This window comes from Argopecten irradians, chromosome 2 (assembly GCF_041381155.1).
Source record: "Argopecten irradians isolate NY chromosome 2, Ai_NY, whole genome shotgun sequence".
In the NCBI taxonomy this organism is placed as follows: domain Eukaryota; kingdom Metazoa; phylum Mollusca; class Bivalvia; order Pectinida; family Pectinidae; genus Argopecten; species Argopecten irradians.
In genome coordinates, this window is record NC_091135.1 from 26,297,193 (window position 1) to 26,321,237 (window position 24,045).

Below are 24,045 nucleotides of genomic sequence, written 5' to 3' on the forward strand. Positions count from 1 at the left end.
ATTGTGATATCATAACAGTATGTTATGAGCAAATTCATGTTGTTTTCTCTGAAAAGTGTGACATTACACTCTCAAACCCACGACATCACCATCAATACCTACCCTCAAGGGCAGATCACTCTCTAATAACCACATATAGAATAATGTCAGTAACATGTGCATGTCTTATGTAATGGAACTAAAAATGAAAGTAATTTTGCATAAGTGTAGGCAGGGGCCGCGTTAATTCACAGAGATAAATTTTTCGCGAATTTACTTTAATCGCTAAATTTGCGAAAGAAAGTTGCTTTAAAGTACCACATTACCTAGGTTAACATTCACCCTAAAGACACATTTAGGCTCTTCTTAATCAAAGATTAGATGAGTCCATTATGAAATTTCGGGGGTGAATATGAGTTAAAATTGTACATTGTATCTAAAACAGATGTGCCTATCTCTGTTTACAGACGGAAGTGAGGGCAGCCAAAGTCTCTGGTAACCTAGACGCCCCTGAGGGAGGTTTCGATGCCATTATGCAGAGTCTTGTGTGTGAAGTAAGTGCCGTATCAAGAGTCTAGGACAATGTCACTTGGACAATAGTTAGAACATGGATACATTTTTGTTGGTACTTATATATATCATGAATATGTGTTTTGCAATATATTTATTCACACTCTCTTGCAAAGTCTTTTGATATTAAAGAAAATAATTTATGACAAAAATAAAATCAAACCCAAGCTTTTGGGAAAAAAAATCATATTAATGCTATTTAATGAATTTTTTGTGCAGAGAACTTTTTCAGTAATTTGATGTTCAACCTGTGTTTATGCATCTTAAAAATCTGATGTAAAGGTATAATAAATTTTAATTGTGACTTGTGTAACTGTCATGAGGTGATCAAGCTATACTCATTACAATAGAGGAACTGGCTATGTTGTTTTTATCGTTTGGTTACACTGTTGTCTAGTATTTATTGTTACACCATTTGTTTTACAGAACCGGCCTCATTTTATGTCCATGTTCTGGTTATTATGGTTATATAGAGCATTATAATGTTCTTGTAATTCAGGAAAAAATTATGTTCAGTAGTTAAATAATTATAATGTATTTGTATTGAACTGAAGGTAAAATACTATACAACTGCTATAAGTTAGGGATAAATTGATGTGTTGATAGAGAGTTGATTATCATTGTGTGACCCCATTATCACAAAACTTCTCAGTTTTGAACAATGTTCTTTATTTAGATATTTCATTGTAATTATTACTGTCTAATGTTCTTTCAAATCACACATAATATACGTTGTTAAATACAAAAAAAAAATTAAAAGAAATGTAGACTTTGCTAACTAACTTTCTAAATGAAAATAAATCAGAAATTAAGAACAGTGTTTAAGATAAGAAGAAATGTGATATGTGGATATGATTGATAAGGCATGACCATGCTGTTATGACAATTTAGAATGAGATTGGATGGAGGGCAGCCTCACGGCGTATGTTACTTTTCTCCACCGACGCAGACTTTCACTATGCAGGAGACGGAAAGGTTTGTCTACCTTGACTTACCACAAGGGGGCGCTGACCTCCGTCAACATTTGTGGTGGACTAACAACCTTAACTCTGCAACTCGTGTGATATATATATACCTACTGCCAAATCTGTAACTTATGTGGGACGGTTACTAAAAATATATACATTTTAGAGGTGCCTTATTTTCAAGCTTTTCACATTTAAAGGTTTTAACTAAATTATCATTGCACCTAGCTACCCTATTAAAAGATATTTATGTTGTTTTCTGGGCATCCAACCATTTTTTGTATCATCGTTAATTCAGTGATGAGCTGAATTTGGCTCACTAATATGTGTTTAACTGAAATATCTCATTTTTGATATAAACACAAAATCACATGGTTGCAGATTTGGCTGCAGGTTGCTTTCTTTTACAATGGAAAATTTTCTTTCCAGCTTGTACTTTTTTCTGAATGACACATATTTATGTTGTTTTGCTTTCCCTCACAATAGAAAATGTGATCCTAGTTGACATTACTGATAGGTTTTCGAATATAAAAAGGTTAAAAATTAACTTCATTTTAAAATTGAAATTACCGACTGCATGTTCACTGTGATCACAACATTTTGTTTTTCACCTTGATGTATCAATCTTTTAAAGTTTACTACATCTACATTGATGGAATAGTTTGAAATTGAAATGTTGTGCCTCAAATATTTTGGACATTTCTGTAACATCACGATGAAGTTCTTATTATTTTCACTTTTCAATTATTTATAACCATATATGACTAGCAAAATTAGATTGTAGAATTGGTTGAATATTTAAGCATTGACCAACTTTTATAATCATGCCTAAAGACAGCTTTTCTAGCTCAGTTTAAGATAATCCGTTCACTTTCCCTGAATAAACAATCACGGTAGTACCTATTTAAAAGATTATCCTATGACTGATATTAACTTTATTCTTACTTTAATTAGCCCTTTAACTTGGTATATACTATTTACAGCTGCTTTTTTTTTTTTTTTTTTTTTTTTGCACATTTAAACTATAGCCACTTTGCTAACCTAAGCATTGCTTTTACGGCCCTTTCACTTATATTAATCTTCCCCTTTCAGCCCTAACCTGACCCTTTGCTTGCTTTCCTTTTTTTTCTGGCTTGTGTATAATTGTTGTGGCTTTCAGACTACCAGGAAGAAAAGACAGCCTATCACTGTTCACTAGTACCAGTTCCCAGTATAAATATTAACTTTTATGGCCTCGGAAATTTCAGGATGACATTGGTTGGAGAGATTCATCTCGTAGGATGCTTCTATTTTCCACGGACGCAAGTTTTCATTTCGCTGGTGATGGAAAGGTCGGTCCTTGTTATTTTGAACCTTTTTCATTGTGAAATTAGACTGTAGGACTGTTTTGATATTTGTTAGATTCTATTTGAGTTAGAATTAGTGTATTTTCTGTAGTAACTTGGATCCTAGGGATCAGTTAGTGTGAGCGATGGTAGTGTCTGCATGATTCCAAAGATAGCTCTGATAGGGTTATGACTGCCTGTAAAGTAAGACCATGCCTCAGTAGCTCAAACCTATGGTAGGATGACACAGATGGTATTGTGAGGAGACAATGGGTGGTGTCTGTATAGTAGGAGATGTGTAGAGGAGGAAACCCAGATATCATGTATGCCTGTGTAGAATGATGCCTTAGTAATTCTGTCTTTGCATATTATACAGAGTTATCTGCCCTTGTGGGTAGGTACTGATTGTGACGTGGTGTGTTTGTGAGTGTAACGTCATACTTTTGAGAGAAAACAATGTAAGTTTCACTCATAAAACAATGATGTTTCCCACAAGGGAGATAATTCTGTAATCTGCAAAGACAGAATAGGGTGATGTCTGTATGTTAGGATGACGCTTGTATGGAAGAATATAACACCTATGGTATATAGTAAAGGAATGACTGACTTGCATTTTAGGCATGTTATTGAAATATGAGTTTTAAAAATATGAATGTTGGAATGAAATATTTTTGCATACCTAACATCTCCCAGTTTTGTACCCCTTTAGTATCTGTATACCGGTAACCAATTGTGTGTGTGTGAGTAAGGCTTATTGAATTTGTCTCAGTAACCTTACAATTATACATTAGTGATTTAACCTCTGTATATGTCTATAAACCCAGTTTGAATGTACCTTCATATTGTGTGTATGTATTATCACCCAAATATGATCAAGTAATGACTCTTTACCTCCTGTGTATGGCTAACTGTCTACCCTGTAGTATATTAGCTGCCTAACTTTACACCTTGATTATATAGCATTTATTAGTTTCTTGCCTAAATCTGTATCTTAAATACCATATAACATTTAGTATATGCCTGCCTGACTGTATATTTTGTATGTCTGACTTTAAATTAAACCTAACCGATACTTACGTTGGTTTGTAACCCGTATTATTGGAGTAATGAAGCTAATCAGTATCTCTAATCATACAATATGCCTGTCAAACCTAGCTATATTGAAATATTTTGTAATTAACTAGAACCATGTAGTAGGGTAAAAAAAAAAATAAAAAAAAGTAAAAAGTAAATGTGTGTTAGCTTTTATAAAAAAAACTAGAATTCTTACTTTTAAAGAAAGGGCAGATAACTCTTGATTAGATATTTACATTCGATAATTTACTGTATTTGTTCCTATACTATACTTATTTGATCTCTGTAGATGGTTGTACTAAAAATCTTAATAAATTTGTATTCTTTAATTCTTATAAATATACATTTCTATTACATGGATTTTGGTTGCTAAAAGTACATTTATACCCCATCAGTTACTATTAGATATTATTGTAATAGTTGATGATTTCCATATTAAAATTTCTGCTTTCCTTTGATTTTGATATTTTTGACTTAAAAAGCAAATTTAAATTTTGTTTAAATTCAATTATGATGGTTTTTATTTTATAAAAATGCTTTCCTTATAGTTTCCTTCTAGAAATAACAATCTTTAATACCAATAGTACATAACCTGTATTAAAAAGCTTGATGATAAAATGCTTTTTTTTTTTTGCGCAGCTCGGAGGTATTGTCAAGCCTAATGATGGCAACTGTTACATGAGTAACAATGAGTATACAAAGAGCACTGAACAGGTATGTGTATATATGTTCTGTGACTTCACTTTTAAATTAACAGACTTGCATTGATCTGATTTGGACCATGTAGTATTTCAAAACATGCACTCCAGTGCTTGGAAATAAAATGTTTGTTTTCTGTAGATAAAAATGCAGTAGTGGATTTTGGTAGAAAATCTTGATGAAGAGAGATGAAAAGATACAAAATATGTTTCCTCTAAAGGACTATGTATGGATTACCGGTATGCCATTTTTGACCGCCAAATCTGTCAAGTTTTCAAATCTGTTAATTTGTTATTAAATTGAATTTCAAATATTGAGTAAATCCTTGATTCAGAAGGTATGATGATAACTACAATTGCTATGGTAACCATTCTAAACACCTGTTCGATGAATACATGGTTTAGAAATGTTAATCTTATATAATTCTGTTCGAGGAATAAGGGGTATTCAACTATAATAGCTGTTCGAGCTATCTGGGGTTATGTTACTTGAAATATATAGGGACACGGTCTGGACCATGTGATCAGTGCAACAAATGGAGGGTATTCAAAGGAATCCGGGTCCGAGTTAGAGGGGTTATACTGTATTATGGTTATGTGAAAATCTTGTCAATTTTGGACATTTTTTCGCTGAATTTTTCATCTAGAAAGCATAGAGTGCTTCTTTGAACAAAATTAATTTTCTCCTAAAAATGTATCTTTAGTGCCTATATATTCACAGTATATTTCAAGTCTGTTAAAGATTGTACCCTATTCTTTCACAGATAAAAACTGTGTTAAAAAAAAAAAGGGTAAAACATAACAAAATCATCACATTTACTTTATTACCATAGCAACTAAAACTGATTCTACTATCGGGTGCTAAATATTTCTAATAATACAAGTTTATTTAATAATTCTTCCATACAAAGTCCTTTTGAGGTTTCGTTTGTAAAAGAAAGGAAGTCTAGATGATTGTTGAAATTAGACTTTGCTGAAGATCAAACTTGATTGAAGATGAAACAGTAATTACTTATGTTGGCTTTGGTGAACAAAAAGAAAAACTCCAGAAGGAGAAAATCTAAGAACCAAAGTCCTGCTATAAGTTCATGTGTGTTATGGTTCATCTTCTTTGTCGACGATTTTGATGATTCTGTTATGTTGGCTTTGTTAAGAGGACATTATTGCCTCATAGTATTACTAGTGATGAAATTAAGACTTGATTTTGTCTCTTGCAATCTTCGACTCGTTAATGCTAAAGCCACTGTGCCCTCTCTGCAAAGCCTTGATAAATAAGCAGTTTATATACACTACAGATCATTGTTTGTCATTTATACGTGCGTGTTGTAGGACTATCCTTCGGTGAGCCAGATCGCTGCTAACATCAAGGATAAGAACACCAACATCATCTTCGCTGTAACCAAGGACCAGTTCCCCACCTACAAACAGCTGGAGAAGTTTATAGCAGGATCAGTGACAGGGGAGCTCGCCAACGACTCCTCCAATATCGTAACTCTTGTTCAACAGAACTACGACGTAAGTACATATCAAATTTTGTTGTAGAGCTTGATAACCAACTGTTACACATCAAAATATAAAAGGGATAAAATGACCATTATTTAATGTACCTCTATTCCTGATTTTGCTTATTTCGAATTGAATAATGTGAAAGAGAAAATCTACTTCATAAGCTTATACTGGATGTTATATACATTATTTGTGTAAGCCACATTAAATTGTTATTGACAGATACTGGATGTTATATACATTATTTGTGTAAGCCACATTAAATTGTTATTGACAGTTACTGGATGTTATATACATTATTTGTGTAAGCTACATTAAATTGTTATTGACAGATACTGGATGTTATATACATTATTTGTGTAAGCCACATTAAATTGTTATTGACAGAAAATTACTTCAAAGCTGGAACTTACAACAGAGAATGCTGAGGGTTTGGACATCAAATTTTTTACCAAGTGTACAGGGTACGTGTGCTATTGGTATTGCGAGTGATCAACTTATAAGTGCATAGTATTCATCCTTTTAATAGTTGGATGCAGAAATGGTCAGATTTTGTACTTAATTCAACTCTCCGATTGGCAGATTCTTTTTCTTCAAATACTATGAAGTAAAAATCCGAGAATGGTGCGAAAATCCAACATAATCATGACGTCACAATAGAGATGTCGACGTTGCGTATTGATTTGGAAAAAATTATCCATTGGAAAATCAAAAGAATCGTACGTTTAAACCTACTTTATGTTACAAAGAGTCTAAAAAATAATTATAAGCATTGATGTAACTATTTTTTAACTTCATAGGGGTATGAAATATATTTTATTTGCAATCTTTTGTGAGAATCTGCTATGTGGATTCACACAGTTTGCAAACAAAATTTCTTTCATACCCCTATGAAGTTAAAAAATAATAACGTCAATGCTTAAATAATATAATACTGTTACCTGTCAAAATTTGCCTTTGTCTAATCCAGATCCCTGTGTATTACAGTCTAATTATATGGCTTCTTTCTTCTTGATTATAGATATTAAAACCTGTACACTATGGAAACCTGCTATACTGACCAAATATACTAGTCCTGATGACATCCGGATTAGACAACTTATACTGTACCACTTACATTATGTTATACATCTACTTTGTAAATATGTAATTAAATGTAAATTGGTTTGTTTTTGTTGTAGAAATAAAACTGAGGAGACCAACATTTGCCAGAACCTGGAGATTGGAGACAACTCTAGAGTATGTATCCATGGTGAAATCTATAAATATAAGCAGTTACCATCAGGCTCCTTGCATCATTGAAATGAAATATAAGAAAAATATGATGGTGGTGTTCAGATTTTTTTCACATAGATTTCCTGCTATTTTGATAAAATGATAGTATTTATGCACCACTATATTATTAAAATATTTCTCCAAAATAAATGTATAAGATTATAAATAATTATCAATAAATGTAAATATTAACCATCATTAATGTTCTTTATCTACAAGGCTCTAAATATCATGCTTATTGTCACCATAGAGACATTTATACTAATGTTTTCTAACTTTGCGTTATTAATTTTGTCAGGTGACCTTTGATGTAATTGTTGAGGCTACGTCCTGTCCTGCTGACCAGACAAGGTTTAATAAGACATTTACAATCAAACCTGTTGGTCTACCAGACAAACTACAGATTCATGTCGATCTAATCTGTCAGTGTGACTGTGAGAAGCCAGAATATGCTGTGAGTAGTCTCCCTTTGAGACCCTCCTGTGCCCTTGTGCTTAAAGAAAAAAATATTTTGCTTTAATGTATCTAGAATGTTTAGGAAAAATTTGAATAGCGTTTTTTTTTAAAGCCACTAATGACTGAGCCAAGCCGCTTTATTAAGATAGGTGTGTGTTGGACCTAACTCTGGTAGATGCGGGCGAATCTGCTGACTTCCGGTATTGACAGTTCACCAGATAAACAAGCGATAACCATGTCACTAATCTGTTCATATTATTATGATTATTACTTAATTACGTGATGTTATTTTCTGTATTATTAGTGTGTTTCCCAGTCAGTATTTGGCTTCAGGCGATGACCTAGTTTTTGTCGCTGGCAGTAGATTTGTAGTACACTTTATGAAAGTAAGGCACATGCTTTAGTGGGTATTCAACACACATAACATTGGATCTGTAGGATAGATTGTTTTTAAGATGAAGCAATCAAAATTTATTGTTGCAGTGGTTTTCATGTCATACTGACATAATTCTAGTTTGTTTGATTTTTTTTTTATCAATTATGTAGAATCATAGTTGTGTAGAGTGGAAAACACCAATATTATAAGATGAAAATTGCATTATTGTACAAAACATTTTATTTGGGTGGGGAGGGATTACTCAAAATGGTAAAATTTTGTTGGGATAAGTATGATCAAATTGATAACTTGTAAAATGAAAATCAATTATTTTTTATATTTTTAGCCCACCATCATCAGATGGTGGGCTATTCAAATCGCCTTTCGTCCGTGGTCCGTCGTCCGTCCGTCCGTCCGTTAACAATTCTTGTTACCGCTAATTCTCAGAAAGTGCTGAAGGGATCTTTCTCAAATTTCATATGTAGGTTCCCCTAGGACTCAAGTTGTGCATATTGCATTTTGGGACCGATCGGTCAACAAGATGGCCGACAGGCGGCCATCTTGGATTTTGATAGTTAAAGTTTGTTACCGCTATTTCTCAAAAAGTGCTGAAGGGATCTTTCTCAAATTTTATGTACAGGTTTCCCTAGGACTCTAGTTGTGCATATTGCATTTTGGGACCGATCGGTCAACAAGATGGCCGACAGGTGGCCATCTTGGATTTTGAAAGTTAAAGTTTGTTACCGCTATTTCTCAAAAAGTGCTGAAGGGATCTTTCTCAAATTTCATATACAGGTTCCCCTAGGACCCTAGTTGTGCATATTACATTTTGGGACCGATCGGTGAACAAGATGGCCGACAGGTGGCCATCTTGGATTTTGACATTTAAAGTTTGTTACCGCTATTACTCAAAAAGTACTGAAGGGATCTTTCTCAAATTTCATATATAGGTTTCCCTAGGGCCCTAGTTGTGCATATTACATTTTGGGACCGATCGGTGAACAAGATGGCCGACAGGTGGCCATCTTGGATTTTGATAGTTAAAGTTTGTTACCGCTATTTCTCAAAAAAGTGCTGAAGGGATCTTTCTCAAATTTCATATACAGGTTCCCCTAGGACCCTAGTTGTGCATATTACATTTTGGGACCGATCGGTGAACAAGATGGCCGACAGGTGGCCATCTTGGATTTTGACAGTTAAAGTTTGTTACCGCTATTACTCAAAAAGTACTGAAGGGATCTTTCTCAAATTTCATATATAGGTTTCCCTAGGGCCCTAGTTGTGCATATTGCATTTTGGAACCGATCGGTCAACAAGATGGCTTGGATTTTGATTGTTAAAGTTTGTTACGACTATTTCTCAGAAAGTACTGAAGGGATCTTTCTCAAATTTTATGTGTAGGTTCCCCTTGTACCCTAGTTGTGCATAGTACCTTTTAGGACTGATGCATAATGCCTTTCGGGACTGATCGGTAAACAAGATGGCCAACCGGCCGCCATCTTAGATTTCATTGTTGAAGTTTGTTACCACTATTTCTTAGAAAGTACTATAGCGATCTGTCTCAAATTTTATATGTCATGTGTTTGAAAAAGTTTGAAAAGCAGGGAAAAGACCCCTCTTTCCATTGTCAGACATAGATCTTTCTTTGGTGGGCGCCAAGATCCCTCTGGGATCTCTTGTTTATTATAAATACCAGACTGTTGAGAACAAGCTATACATGTATATACATATATATATAGTATTACAAATACCAGCCTGTTTAGAACTAGTTAAGCTGAGAAAGCTTTATGGTTGTTAACTATCAGAAAATTTGATCATTATGTCTTTCAATTTCTTTGTACTGATGAATTATAAATACCTGAATAAGTACTCACCCTGCAATAAACACTTTTACAGGACCAGAACCAGAACAGTCAGAAGTGTAATGGTAAGGGTACCCATGTGTGTGGTATGTGTGTCTGTAACCCAGGGTTCTATGGCCGCACCTGTAACTGCGACGCCGGAAACGCTACCTCCGAGGAGATCCAGTCACAATGTATTAAGTAGGTATAGTTAGATTAACATGACAGGTTTAACTCCTTATTGGCTCATTGTTATATATTCAAGTTTCCTTTTCTCTGCCCAAAAGAAAGGGACATAAAGAGTTACCCATATCTATCCCTTTTGTTGTATCATTCTCCAAATGAATTGTCTTTGTCTCTCCAGGAATGGCACAGACCTGGTGTGCAGTAACCGTGGTGAATGTGTCTGTGGGAAGTGTGAGTGTGCTGCCCGGAGTCAGAACTCGGCCCAAAAGTACAGCGGGGAACACTGTGAATGTGACGACTACTCATGTCCGTACTCGGGAGGAAACCTTTGTGGAGGTATGTAACCATAAGGACAGAAAATTACGAGGGGGGATGCAAATTTTAAAAAATTCACTCGTTCAAAAAGTGAGGCAGTATAGACTATAATATTTGTGTGTTGATAGAGCTATTGTGATCTACAATTTCCGTGTCAAGTTTTCTGAAGACTGTGAGTGCTTTACTTTCAGGTTCAGAGAAAGGAACCTGTAAATGTGGGGAATGTAAATGTAACAGCATGTGGTCTGGTCCTGACTGCGCTTGTTCTAAAGCCAACGACTCGTGTATAACTACAAATGGACAGGTACGTCTCTTCGTGTGTTTTATTGTTGGTACGGTATAGTTACTAATATTTGCAAGGGTTTTAATTTAGTGGAATTCCAAAATGAAGACTTCAAATTTAGTACATCACAAAATTTAACAAATTGATGGTTTTACATATTTCGGTCTGTTGGAAGAGTGACTCTTTCTAAGGCTTCAAAGATAATTTGCGAATATTATCTCCCATAAATAAGTTTCCAATGGTAAATCATGAAATTTAACAGCTTTACTGTATTGGCTAAAAATAAATCCACCTTTCCAAAGAATTATTGTACAAATAGCCAATATTAATAGACCAGAGAAGATCTGTATCTGTTTCTTTCCAGTGATACATTATTTAAATATAGCATGGCAGGTAAAATAAAGCTATTCTCCAGCTATGAGTGGCAACGCATTGGTTAAGTTACAATTAAACCATTCACCAGACAAAGCCATTTCACTTCAATTGTTGATGATCTAAGGATGCGGTCTAATTTTTCAGACAACCAGTATATGTAATGGACAAGGAACCTGTCAGTGTAACAAGTGTGTTTGTGACCCGACGTCGGCATTCAGAGGACCAAAATGTATGGATTGTAAGGTAAATATAATGTTATAAATGGTGTCTGACCTAACATCTGCTTTCAGAGGACCAAAATGTATAGATTGTAAGGTAAATTAATGTTATATATGATGTCTGACCCAACATCAACTTTCAGAGGACCAACATGTAGGGATTGTAAGGTAAATATAATGTTATAAATTGTGTCTGACCTAACATCTGCTTTCAGAGGACCAAAATGTATAGATTGTAAGGTAAATCAGTGTTAAATATGGTGTCAAGTTTGATGGTTGAAATGTGATATTCTTCTTTTATAGGAAATTCTCAAAGTGGGTAGTTTAAGTTGGTTATCTTTGCTCGATGTCTTTTGGTAAATGCTGCAAATATACCAGTTGGATGCGAAATATTTCAATAAAAGCTTGCTACAATTTTACATCATGAAGGAATGTGCTGACAATAGCTTTATCACTTTTGTTGTAGACTTGCCAAGAAGTATGTCAGAAGAACAAGGCATGTGTACAATGTGTAGTCCACAGCACTGGGCTAAAGAGCAAGGCTGAATGTGATCGAGACTGCCGTGCCCCCGGCTTCATCACCAAAGTATCCGAACTTGATGGTAGGGTGATAAAGCATTTCTAAGGAGTAATATTTACATTACTTGTTTACTTTTATATACTTACTGATTTTTTTTTGTAAACATGGAAACTTTACAAAACAAAAAATCCAGGAATGCCCTTGGCCATCAGAAATTCCCTGGACATAAATAATACCAGGGTATTTTGCAATGTGCATGGATGCAAGAAATAAGGAGTAAGCTTGAAGGAACTAATATCAAATATGACTGAAGTCATAGATACACAATTTAAAACCCAATACTTCAAAGGTTTAAAGCCTTTGCAAAATATTAACGCTCTCCTTACTAGGAAACTGGATATTTTATGCACAACTAATGCTGTTTAAAACCAGGTCATTTTGCGCCTGTGTGTATCCGTCTGGAGATATATTTCACTGCTACAGAATCAGTACTTTCTGAAAGTTTGGAATACATATTCAAATTTATTATTAGATATAGCAATGGTACACCTTGCAATGAAAACACCTTTAAAAGAGGGGACTTTATTTTCTTGCTTGATTGACTGACTTACTTTCAAATAAAAACACCTGAATCAAAATCATCATTGTGTTTTGTATAGATATGTATTATCTGTTCTCACGTAATGTTTTTATTATTTTGTTTTCAGGTGAAAAGAATAGCTGTGAGTTTAAAGATGAAGATGACTGTATTTTCTTTTTCTCCTATAACTATGGACCAAACAATGAGCTCTTGATCAAAGCACAAGAAACAAAAGGTAATTAAAATCATAACAATGTCCAATCATAAAGTCCAACAGTTATTACAGAATGTCCAACAGCTATTACAGAAAGTCCAATAGTTATTACAGAATGTCCAACAGCTATTACAGAAAGGCCAATAGTTAATATAGATAGTCCAATAGTTAATATAGAAAGTCCAACAGTTATTACAGAATGTCCAACATCGAAAAAAGTAAGAGATGCAACTCCTGAGCCAGGTACGAAATGGTATTTTCTAGGTTCATCTGGTGCTGCTGGTTGCCGACATGTTTCGGCCTAAAAGGCCGGCCGTCATCAGGGCACAGCTTACATGGTGTACAAATAGTACAGTATGACAAAAGAGGTCATATGATAATAACAATGTATTATGACATCATAGATAAGTTGCTAAGAAAGTAATGGAGGAAATGATACAAAGCTAAATGGTGATTGGTCTAAAATCTAGGAATATGAATGCAAAAGTTTCATGAAATTTCAAAGATGAATGATACAATAGAAATAACAAATGAGTTTTATGAGGATATCTAGTAGGAATAAATTAAATATGTATAGTTCATAAATTTCATAAAGTTAATGTAAGCTGTACGAGTATCTCATATATAGGGCTATGTGAGCCAGCTAAAGGGCTAAGTCTGAAAAAGTATTGAACCTAGTATATATACCATTTAGTTCCTGGCTCAGGAGTTGCATTTCTTATTTTTTGATGATTCTACTATGTTTTTAATAAGGCTCAGTATCCATTAAGATCCTCCTGTCGACCAAGAAGATGAACCACAACGCACATGAATTTATAGCAGGACGTTGGTTCCTAATAATTTCTCTTCCAGGAGTTTTTCTTTTTGTTCACCTAAAGAATGTCCAACAGTTATTACCGAAAGTCCAATAGTTAATATAGAAATTCCAACAGTTAAGATTCTAACTTATTGTCGTATTACAGAATGTCCTAAACAAGTGAACGTGTTAGCTATCGTATTGGGTGTGATCGGAGGAATTGTGGCCGTCGGTCTGGCTATCTTATTGGTATGGAAACTTGTCACCACCATCAGTGACAAGAGAGAACTGGCCCGCTTTGAGAAGGAGACACAGGACGCCAAATGGGACACTGTAAGTATACGAGTCCGGTATTGTCTTTTGTCTGGATGACTCCCTGTCATCCTGGAATGACGTTATAAATCAATTTGGCTGAACCAAATCTGTGATGATAGATATCAGTGATTCCCTTTGTTGTTTTACTGACAGGGATAATATCATACATAAAAGTTAAAAAACAAAATCTGGTATATTTAGAAATTCTAATGCTGAATAATATAGTGTTTAGCAAATTCTAAACTATTGATTTCATGTTGTGAGCCAACATAAAATGTTACCAGGACTTGGATAAGGAATATGTAAGTATCAGGTGTGATACTGATCACCCAGTTAAATAAATCATGCTAGAATGTCATCTGAATCAAAGTTACAGAGCATGAGATATTGGACAACTGGACAATATTATTGAATGATGGGATATTCAGCAACTAAAGATAAATAAGAAAAATCATTCTACTCTAAACTAATTTAGTAATTAAGACATTAATGAAACTTAAATGATTTTATACAACTTTCTTTGTGTGTTACAGGGAGAGAACCCAATTTACAGACAAGCCACATCAACATTCAAGAACCCTACTTATGCTGGAAGATAGACCACAACTACATAATATTGAGAGAAGATTCCACAATTTCATAAAGGAAGAAAAAGCGAGAGAACAAGACAAAGTTTGTAAAGAGGATGAAGCAAGGAATTCCTGTTGCACCCTAAATCAATAATTTATAGGCTACATAATACTGTATTGTATAGTATTTAATAACTACTTAAGAATTCTGAAAAGTGTGTGCAAGAAATGTACCTTGAGAAGAGAAACAAACAAAATTTAGCATCTTCAAATCTTGCTATTATTTAATTCACATGCATTGGTTATAGTTTTGAAATTGTAAGATAGTTATCTGATTTGACTCAAGGTCAAAAAGACTCTGTAAAAAGGGTAGGGGCTTATTGGCAGTAGAATACAATACACAAGTGATTTAAAAAGACCACTTGATGACTTGTGCCCTTATTGAGCCTTATTGATACATTGATTTGGCCATAAATGCTTAAGGTATAGACTGCTGTACATGTACTACAGCCACATTAGTTTGGGGTCCAACAGGAATTCTTCCTGACGGAAAAAGTTTTCTATTTAGTGTGTTTGCATGAAACTGAACGAGACTAGTTCGAGTGTGTTTGGTTGTAAGAAATCACAAGATGGTTTAAGAGTTTAGAGGAAAAGAATATAATTTGTGTGTGGTTATGCAAGGTAAAGAGTTGATAGTAAGACAGACCAACAAAAAATTTTTCAGAATATTGAAGACAAATTAGTCACCATAAAAACAATACTCATGTTGAGTTTACACTAAAATCTTGTGTCAGTAAAGAAGTGTAATTATCAATCCACAAACAGCAGTAAATGGTTTTATAAGTGAGAGGAGTAAATGACTTTGGTTGCTAATTAGAATGAATGCTGATTGCAAGATACAACTTAGGTTGTAATTAATGTAAGGAGTACGCGTAGACTTCAGTTATTCTGTATTTTTCTTTGGATGAGAAGGACAATGTAAATAAGGGTTGGCATTCAGTTGTTATTGTTCTTATTTCTAATAAGCAGTTCGCATTTAAAGTAAGGCAATTTTATGTAAGTTTTTAAAGGTCTTTTTTTATGTCCAAATATGACAATTACATTGTAATATTGCTAAGGAACAATATTTATATGGCAAACTGGTGATTTTTGAGAGATTTTAATTCTTTTCCCTGTGTTATAAAAGCTGAAATGTTTAGAAAGACAACTTATATAGAGAAAATATTTATTACTTGTGCTCAGTATATAGTCAGAAGTTAATGAACACTAGTGTATTATTGCTGGTGAAGCTAAAAAGAAAACTAGATATGGTAAAGAACATGTTTATTTATTAATACACAAAAGTCTATTAAGTGTAGTCAAGTTTGGTTTGTCTATTTTATGATATTGATTTTGTCTATAATGTGTTTTTAGATCTGCTGATATACATGCTTATTATAATTATTATGAATTTTATGCAACGTTTTAGATTGATAAAAAGAAAGTGCCATTAGGTGTTTATGATGTGTAAAATTATAAATTCATCACATAAAAATATTGTATCATATGTAAAAATGACTACATGTATTATGAAATGGAAGTTTGAAAGTAAATCTGTACTCACGTTATTTCTAATAAAGAAATTCTAATTTTTGAATAAATTGTCAACATGAAATTGAATGATGATAACAAAAGTAAGGAAACATATTTTAAGTGTTAGAAATTAAATTGATTACTTTAGGAAATTGTAGGCTTGAAAATGTCCTTACTTCTTGTTTTTAAAAAAATATTGATTTCTATTTCTGTTTCTTGTTCAGCAATGATAATGATGAAATTGTTTAATTTAGTAAATTTAAAATTTAAAATACCATAAGTACTAAAATAATGATTTGATTGGAGCCAAATTTGTTTTTGCTTACGAACACAGCTTAAAGAGAGGAAGCAGGCTTTCTAATTTTTAACCATGATTTCGCCTCATTTTGGTCACCATTAAAATTTACATGTAATGGATCAAGTTTAGAACTGTACATAGTGTCTACTACAAAACATTCAGCTGTGTATAAAGCAAGAATATATTAATTCAGGCTTTACTTATAAACCATTTAAGTTATAATTATATTGCATGTTTTGTTTGACATTTATGTTGTAATTTCATGTCCGGTTACGATCTCCCAGATTTGGATGCTCAAGAGCTTGTTTAAACTCAAAAAGGAAAATTTTGAAATCCAACATTTAACCACTTATGACTGTTCTATCATTAATTCTTATGCATTTCAATATAATGTAAATGAATCTGTATTGATTTTTTAAAATATTTGACAAATGTGAGGATATGCTAAAGGGAGCAAATTCTGAAATTCCCTAATTTAAATCACAAAAAGCTTCATTATGATTTATATTAACACGAAACATTTAATCAAAATGAAATTTCTTTTGCATTTTTTAGTGCTATTAAGTTCTCTACACCAAGAGATAAAACAGGAGACTAAAAGCATGCTTAAATATGAAACTCTTCCTACATGATCTTAAGGTACTAATAGTGGTTTAGATTTATAGTGTCAAACGTGATGGTAGACTGAGAACAATAGAATCTTACATGGGCCTGTCAGATGGACAGGGATATCTAAACCCGAGTGAAAGATTTTGGCTGGTCAACCGGGACTTGCCGAGCGTTAATAGTCAAAATCTTTGATGAGGGTTGAGATATCACTGTCCCCTGACAGGCCCATGTTTGATTCTTTTTCTCCCATACTTTAATGACAAATGGTGAAAATTCAGTTGATATGAACGCAGATGTGCGTAAAAATGGTCGTCGCATGTATTGAAGACGTCACTGTCTAGTGCCTGTGAGCTGACTTTCCCTATCCTGGTAAAAGACATAGTTATCTTTTCCCTAGCAACTGTTGGATAACCCTGTTAAGTTTGGGAGAATGTATGGCCTAGATATTTGTTTTGTATGTTTTTATTTTGTGTATTACCTGTTAATATTACATATATTGGGCTGTAAGCCTAGTACTTCCAATGGTTACACCAACTTACACAGCATTCAACTTTGATCTGTGGTGTTTTCACCATCTCGATTTTCGAGGTTTTCTAATTCAATTACTTTGATGGTTGTCACAAAGTGTTATAAAAAATTGTTTAAGCCTTAAGTTAAGGATTTTCCATTTTCTTCTCTAAAACCAGTTTTATTGTGGTTTTAAAACAAAGAAATATATTATATGAAGATATTTTCTGAAAAATCAAGAAAATGATCTTGGAAAGAAAGAGTATTACTTCAGAGAAACAAAGATATTTTTAATAATTTTAGTCATCTTTAAAAACATCTGGTCATTATTGTGCAAACTGCTGGGTTGATAAAGTGTCTGAGGTGTTATATGCGTTTATGTATTTGTACTAATATATTTAAACTGTTTTATGTTTACAATCATATAAAGTTGTATTCTCACTGCCGTCCGCATAACATCATCATCATCATCATGCTTTAAGCGGCAGTTCTTGTCACGCCTTTCATTTGAAACTTTTTTTTTGTCAACAATTCAAAGCATGACGTTCTGTTCGGCTTTATTCCTATTTGACTGGATATTATATTTTTATCATAACTTTAGCATTTTGATACACCTTTAAAATTCTGCATGCAGGTTTTGATATTTGATCTATAAAAACATACAGGTTATGGTAAATATTTTATTTCTTCTTTTTTTTTATTGGAGATATTTTTCTTCAAATTTCTAAGGGTATATTTTGTGTTGAAATTCTGGTTATGGTCGAAATATTTCCCTTAAAATTTTGAAAATTTTGAAGTAGAAGATAATTTTCTTTGTTCCATTGTTAAGTTAATGGATAATATATAGAAGAATGATATTCCCTCTCCAGTGTTGTACAAGGCACTGTAAGCCAAAGATTCCTACAAGGTGCTGTATCTTTATATAGACCGCCTATAGTTTAATTATTTTAATTTTATTGTCATTAATCATTTTATATTCTTAATTAGAACTATTGTATCATAATTATATTCTATTGTCAACATATGCATTTTCATACTTTGTTATGCCAAATAAATGTATAAACAAAGACATGGATTAATTTCTCTTTATACTGGCTGCAAATTGGATTTTAGGTCTAAAATTCTTTATCATTGATTGTGTATCATGTATCTATGAATGATGCAAAGATCAAAGTATAAGTATGAAGGATCTGCTTCTCATTGAGGTTCTGTAAGTTCCGATATAGCTAGGCTACCTCCAGGTATGCGGGCGACTGAGTCGGTGAATAGATAAAGATGAAGATTCAATTGCAACAAGCTGAGAATGTAATAAGTTTATTTTTCATCAAATAACATCAAATTGTTAAAATAAGATCATCACATCCTAAACTTGTTGCGAAAGAATCTTCACCTTTATGAATTATGTATATTTTCCACTTCTTCTCAGAAACCACTTAACCAAATTCATTGAAGTTGCTAAACTTTACTTGACAAAAGGAAGATCAAAACGCTAAATTATATATCAGGGTAGTTGACCTTTCCCAACGACCAAATAAAGAGCAAAAGTGTGTCAAAATGAATAAATTTCAAATCTTCTTGACTAACAGATATGGTAAAATCAAATCTCTATTGATTAAAAGGTTTTAAAGATCCTGTACAAATATTGTCAATTCAATGAATCCGGGGTCTATGGCTTATCCGCAAGACATGGTCAAGTCTACAAGAGAGGAAACACATTTTGTATAATTAGTCAAATGTTGTTCTTCCGACATTTTATGTAGGTCAAGGTTATTTCCATTCTGAATCTAGCAGAGTTATTTCCCCTGCTTTCACTCTGTCAGTACAGATAAAGTAAAACGAAGGGAAACAACTCTGGTAGATCACAATAGATTGTTTCTAGTTGCAAACTTCATAGCCATTCACACATATATGTTATACAGTCTCATAAGGCCTTTTAGCTTTTTAACAATATTTTATTATATTTGAAGCCTGTAATTATGAATATAGGTCAAGGTCATTTATATTTGTAGCATTTTACCCAACATGCTACAGACTAAACATCGAACTTCCGAACCTTTTGCTTGTCATGGAGCTGATGCATATGTGACTTCCAGGAGAGACTGGATGGCAACCAAGAACAGATTGGAGACGCTTGAAAGACAGATAACATCAAGGAACAGACTAGTACCGGGGTGAAGTGGGGCAGCTTCCCACTTTACAGTATCCATGAGGGTACAACCTACCACCAGCTACCAACAGACATACAGAGCAACACCCCAGAGTCTTCTGGGAGGGGCGGATGAAAGACCCGAAAGGACAGACAACATGGCAACGACTAGGCTCGTCCAACGGACTTTGACTGGAAAGGACTGGAAAGGAAGTAGAGATCAAGTGCCACTGTGGGAAAGTCTGCAAAAATCTTCAAGACCTACGGATCCACTAGGCGAAAGTGAAGTGCCAAACTGAGGAGAAACGGCAGCAGCGTACAGATATACCATCTGGTGAGACGCAGGAGGTTCCCAGCCAGGATTTACACCAAAGTGCTGAGGACCTCTACGTTGCTGTGTCGTCACAGCGAGACACCGGAAGTTCATTTGAGGGAGAAGATGGTCGAGGGACTAGAGCAGATAAACCTACGGTCGAAAGGAGAAGAAAGGTGAAGTGGCCTCGCATAAACGACACGGACACATGGAAACAACTAGACAAGGACTTGGATACGATGCTAGAGACAACATTGCAAGGTGGAGTGGAGAGAAAGATAAAATCCTTGACAACAATTGTGTACACATTGGGATGTGAAAAATTTGGCACAGATGAGCAGAAAAGGCAAGGTAATACTCATCAATCGAACAGAATGGATCACCAGATCAGCAAACTGAGACGGGAGCTGAGATGTTTAAGGAATCGGTTCAGAAAGTCGAACAACACATGGAGAGGATCGGTTTGCAACAGCTTCGAGACGACATCAGGAAACAACTGAAATCCCTTCGGAACGCCGAGAACACCAGATGAAAGAGGCGAGAGGCAGCGAGGAAGAGGGCTGCATTTGTAGGAAACCCCTACAAATTCTCGTCGGCACTTCTCGGGGGAGAGAGATCGGGGAAGCTAGAGGCCAATACACAAGAGATTGGAGAAAACCTGCAGGAGACGCACTCTGCAGATAGGAACTCACCGCTCGCAGAGTGTTCCAGAATCCCTTTTTCTGAAGAACCATCAGTTCCACTCGATTCGAGGGTGCCAACTTGAGGAGATCACAGAAGTGGCCAGGAAGGCACGGACGACATCAGCACCAGGACCTAGAGGCATACCATACAAGGTCTTCAAGATGTGTCCGAAACCCCTGAAACGGCTATTAATGCTTTAAAAGGTCATATGGATGAAAGGCAAGATATCGAATAGTTGGCAAAAAGCCGAGGGAATATTTGTTCCGAAAGAGAAGGATTCTAAGAACATCACACAATTCAGGACGAATTCTTTACTCAGTGTGGAGGGGAAGATCTTCTTGCCATACTCGCCAGACGGATGACAACGTACATGGCGGCAAATGAATACATTTATTAATCTATGCAGTGTCATCACCCAGCTCATCAGGGAAGCTAAGGTCAAGCACGGAGACCTCACTGTCATCTTGCTGAACCTCGCCTATGCCTATGGATGAATACCACACCAATTGATCCATAATGCGTTGCGACACTACCACATCCCGGACCACATCAAGGGGAGAATCAGGAGCTATTTTAGAAACATCAAGCTCCGATTCACAGTGGGAGATATGACCACAGCATGGCAGGCGTTGGAGAAGGGGATTGTCACTGGCTGCACCATTTCGGTGATCCTGTTCGTGATTGGGATGAACCTGATTATCAAGGCAGCAGACAGAGAAAGTAGAGGCCCGAAGACGTCATTGGGAATTCGACTACCACCCAACAGAGGCTTCATGGATGATCTGACAGTGACTACAACAACACATGTCCAGACCCGGTGGATACTAACTGCACAGGAGACTGTGGAATGGGCAAGAATGAAATTCAAACCCAGGGAGTCACGGAACTTAATCATCAAGAGAGGCAGGGTCACGGTGAAGTTCTCGATGCATATCCAGGGCGAAGAGATTCCCTCAATCGTCAACAACCCGATCAAGTGTCTGGAAAAGTGGTTTTATGCTAGCCTAAATGATTCTAACAACATCAGGAGGCTGCAAGGACAGGTAAAGAAGAACTCAGCGCGATCGACAAGACAGGACTTCCAGGGAAATTCAAGGCATGGCTGTACCAGTATGGACTTCTACCTCGTTTGACGTGGCCGCTCAAGTTGTATGAGGTTACCACAACGACAGTAGAGGCACTGGAAAGAATCATCAGCAAGTTCTTGCGAAGATGACTAGGAGTACCCCCAAGCTTCACGACCGTTGGACTGGGTACAAGTCATGTGCAGCGCTTGGGGACATCAGATAAAGCTGACAAGGGGAAGATGGAACAGGATACATCAGGAAAATGGAGGAGGAAATCATGAAGGCCAAAGTAGTGGACATGGGAGCCCAGGGAGCACGGACGAGGTGGGGAACTACAGACAGAAGACTGTCTTGGTCGGACATCTGGCGAATAGAACCTTGCCGAATCCAGTTCCTGCTGTTAAAATCAGCTGTTTGATACTCCGCTAACTTCGTGTAGCGGAGCACGAAGTTAGCGGAGTATCAAACAGCTGATTTTAATCAGATTGTTCCTGCTGAGGCCAGTTTACGACCTGCCTCCCTCGCCTACTGTGAAATCATTTATTTTCGTTAGGCAAAATTTTCGTGGATTATGAAATTTTACTATTTCGTTGGCACTTAAATTCGTGGAGAAGACCTTACACATTACCGTTAAAACACTCAGCTGACACTGTCACCTGTACATGAACTGTGTGATCGTTTAAGCGGAACTAAGCTCTACCACACACCACAGTTACTATCACAAGCTTGAGTCGGTACTCGACCTGTGTTTTTACAGGCGTGCCTATCAAACAATTACCGTGATTTTAAGGCATGGCCAGGTCCTGGGTCATGATCACCGACCGGTAGGTCCTAGCTAATATAAAGTGTGCAGTAGTATTTTGTACATGTCGTGATAGGGTTATGATTAAATACTTGGATCTTTAAGTCAATGATCAATGCATATACCGTATTCAATATAGAAGGAAAACATCACTTGAAATTTCTATCCTTGAAAGTCCGTTTTGGGAGCACATGTATTCATTACCGGACACATGTTACGATCGTGAATCTTCAGAAAGGAGTCTCCAATTAAAAAGTATTAACCGGAATAGATGGGGCTTGACTGAGACTTCATACTGCCCATTGTGCAACAAACCAGGGAGCCTTGCGCATGTACTAACAGGATGCAATGTCGCCATTACGCAAGGACGCTACGGATGGCGCCATGACAAGGTGCTAAGAGAACTGGCTGACATCCCGGAGAGGACTAAGAAGCGGAAGCCTGCGAAGGGTTGTACATTCATCAATTTTGTACAGGGCGGGGAAGGAGGACACACTTTTTCAACTGTTCACCAGTGGGGAATCCTTGATGGCGCACAGAACTGGGAGATGAGGGTCGATCTAGACAGGAGACTGGTATTCCCCGACATCATCCAGACCAATTTGCGTCCAGATATCCTCATATGTTCAACGCAAGGAAAGAAGATGGTCATGGTGAAGTTGACAGTTCCATGGGAAGAAAGTTGTGAAGAGACATTTGAGATAAAGAGGAGAAGTATGAAGAATTGGCAGGAAACATCAGGACCCTAGGGTGGAGTGTTTGGGTCTTCCAAGTGGAGATCGGATGCAGAGGATTTCCTACACATTCAACATGGAGAATGTTAGCAGCACTGAGTGTGAAGGGCAGAGACAGGAAAGCAGCAGTGGACCGACTGTCAAGAACAGCAGAGAAGTCGTCCAGCTGGCTGTGGTGGAGACGATAAGACATGAGCTGGAAGCTTTCCACAGACGGGCAGTGATTTGGCCAATCACTGTCGACTCGCCATCTTGAGGACGTTCCAGGTTAAGTGTCGAAACGTTCAGTGAGAGGTTGACCTGGCTGATGACGTCTGTGGAGCTGAAATCCATGGATTGTATTTAGGTAATATATCGGAGAACTTTTTAGCATATTAAATATTTTTACCTTGAATATCGGATATGGTATTTCGGTTATGGAAAAAGACAATTTTAAACTTTTCCTTATATGTTTGACATATTGTGACCTTAGATGAAGGTTAATTTTAAAAGGATGACCGATAGTCATCATTCTTTCTCTGTCGCCGTGCGCCATGTGTCGTGTGCCGTACGCAAAAATGCAATCATTCAAACAACTTTTTATTAACAGAAAGAAACTTAGAGACCAGATATTGGGCCTTTAGCATGCAGGGATAAAAGGCTACTACGTTTGTTCAAATGAATGACCAATAGGCCTACCTTCATTCAACGTCACAGGGTCAAATAGACTGAAATCTTTCAATGATTTCTTTTCAATAACAAATAGGTATAAAAATCTTATATTGGACCTTAGCATGCTGGCTTGAAGGGCTACCATGTCTATTCAAATGAATTACAATTACCTTTATTCAAAGTTATAGGGGTCAAATAGACTGAAATATTTAAATGATTTTCTGTA

The 24,045-nt window shown here is 35.7% G+C and overlaps 2 protein-coding genes across 4 annotated transcripts in view; both read left to right on the plus strand.

The window, feature by feature from the left end:
- LOC138314958 (integrin beta-PS-like) overlaps window positions 1-18,489 on the plus strand; it is a 45,627-nt gene extending 27,138 nt beyond the window's left edge. For 2 of the 3 annotated variants that reach the window (XM_069255616.1, XM_069255618.1), the window contains 15 exons: window positions 447-533; window positions 1,441-1,524; window positions 4,553-4,627; window positions 5,941-6,126; window positions 6,505-6,581; window positions 7,299-7,356; window positions 7,691-7,846; window positions 10,121-10,266; window positions 10,430-10,587; window positions 10,758-10,870; window positions 11,369-11,467; window positions 11,909-12,044; window positions 12,670-12,777; window positions 13,719-13,885; window positions 14,401-18,489. In XM_069255616.1, the coding sequence (XP_069111717.1) occupies window positions 447-533; window positions 1,441-1,524; window positions 4,553-4,627; window positions 5,941-6,126; window positions 6,505-6,581; window positions 7,299-7,356; window positions 7,691-7,846; window positions 10,121-10,266; window positions 10,430-10,587; window positions 10,758-10,870; window positions 11,369-11,467; window positions 11,909-12,044; window positions 12,670-12,777; window positions 13,719-13,885; window positions 14,401-14,466 (1,716 nt within the window). In that variant the 3' untranslated portion in view covers window positions 14,467-18,489. Of the gene's footprint in view, window positions 1-446; window positions 534-1,440; window positions 1,525-2,761; window positions 2,846-4,552; window positions 4,628-5,940; window positions 6,127-6,504; window positions 6,582-7,298; window positions 7,357-7,690; window positions 7,847-10,120; window positions 10,267-10,429; window positions 10,588-10,757; window positions 10,871-11,368; window positions 11,468-11,908; window positions 12,045-12,669; window positions 12,778-13,718; window positions 13,886-14,400 lie in introns of all 3 variants that reach the window. The other variant, XM_069255617.1, reaches the window with a different exon arrangement.
- A 4,136-nt stretch (window positions 18,490-22,625) lies between these two features.
- On the plus strand, window positions 22,626-23,183 carry LOC138316553 (uncharacterized). The gene has a single exon (XM_069258233.1). It carries the CDS (start codon window positions 22,626-22,628, stop codon window positions 23,181-23,183), a length of 558 nt encoding a protein of 185 aa, XP_069114334.1.
- Window positions 23,184-24,045: the final 862 nt, after the last annotated feature.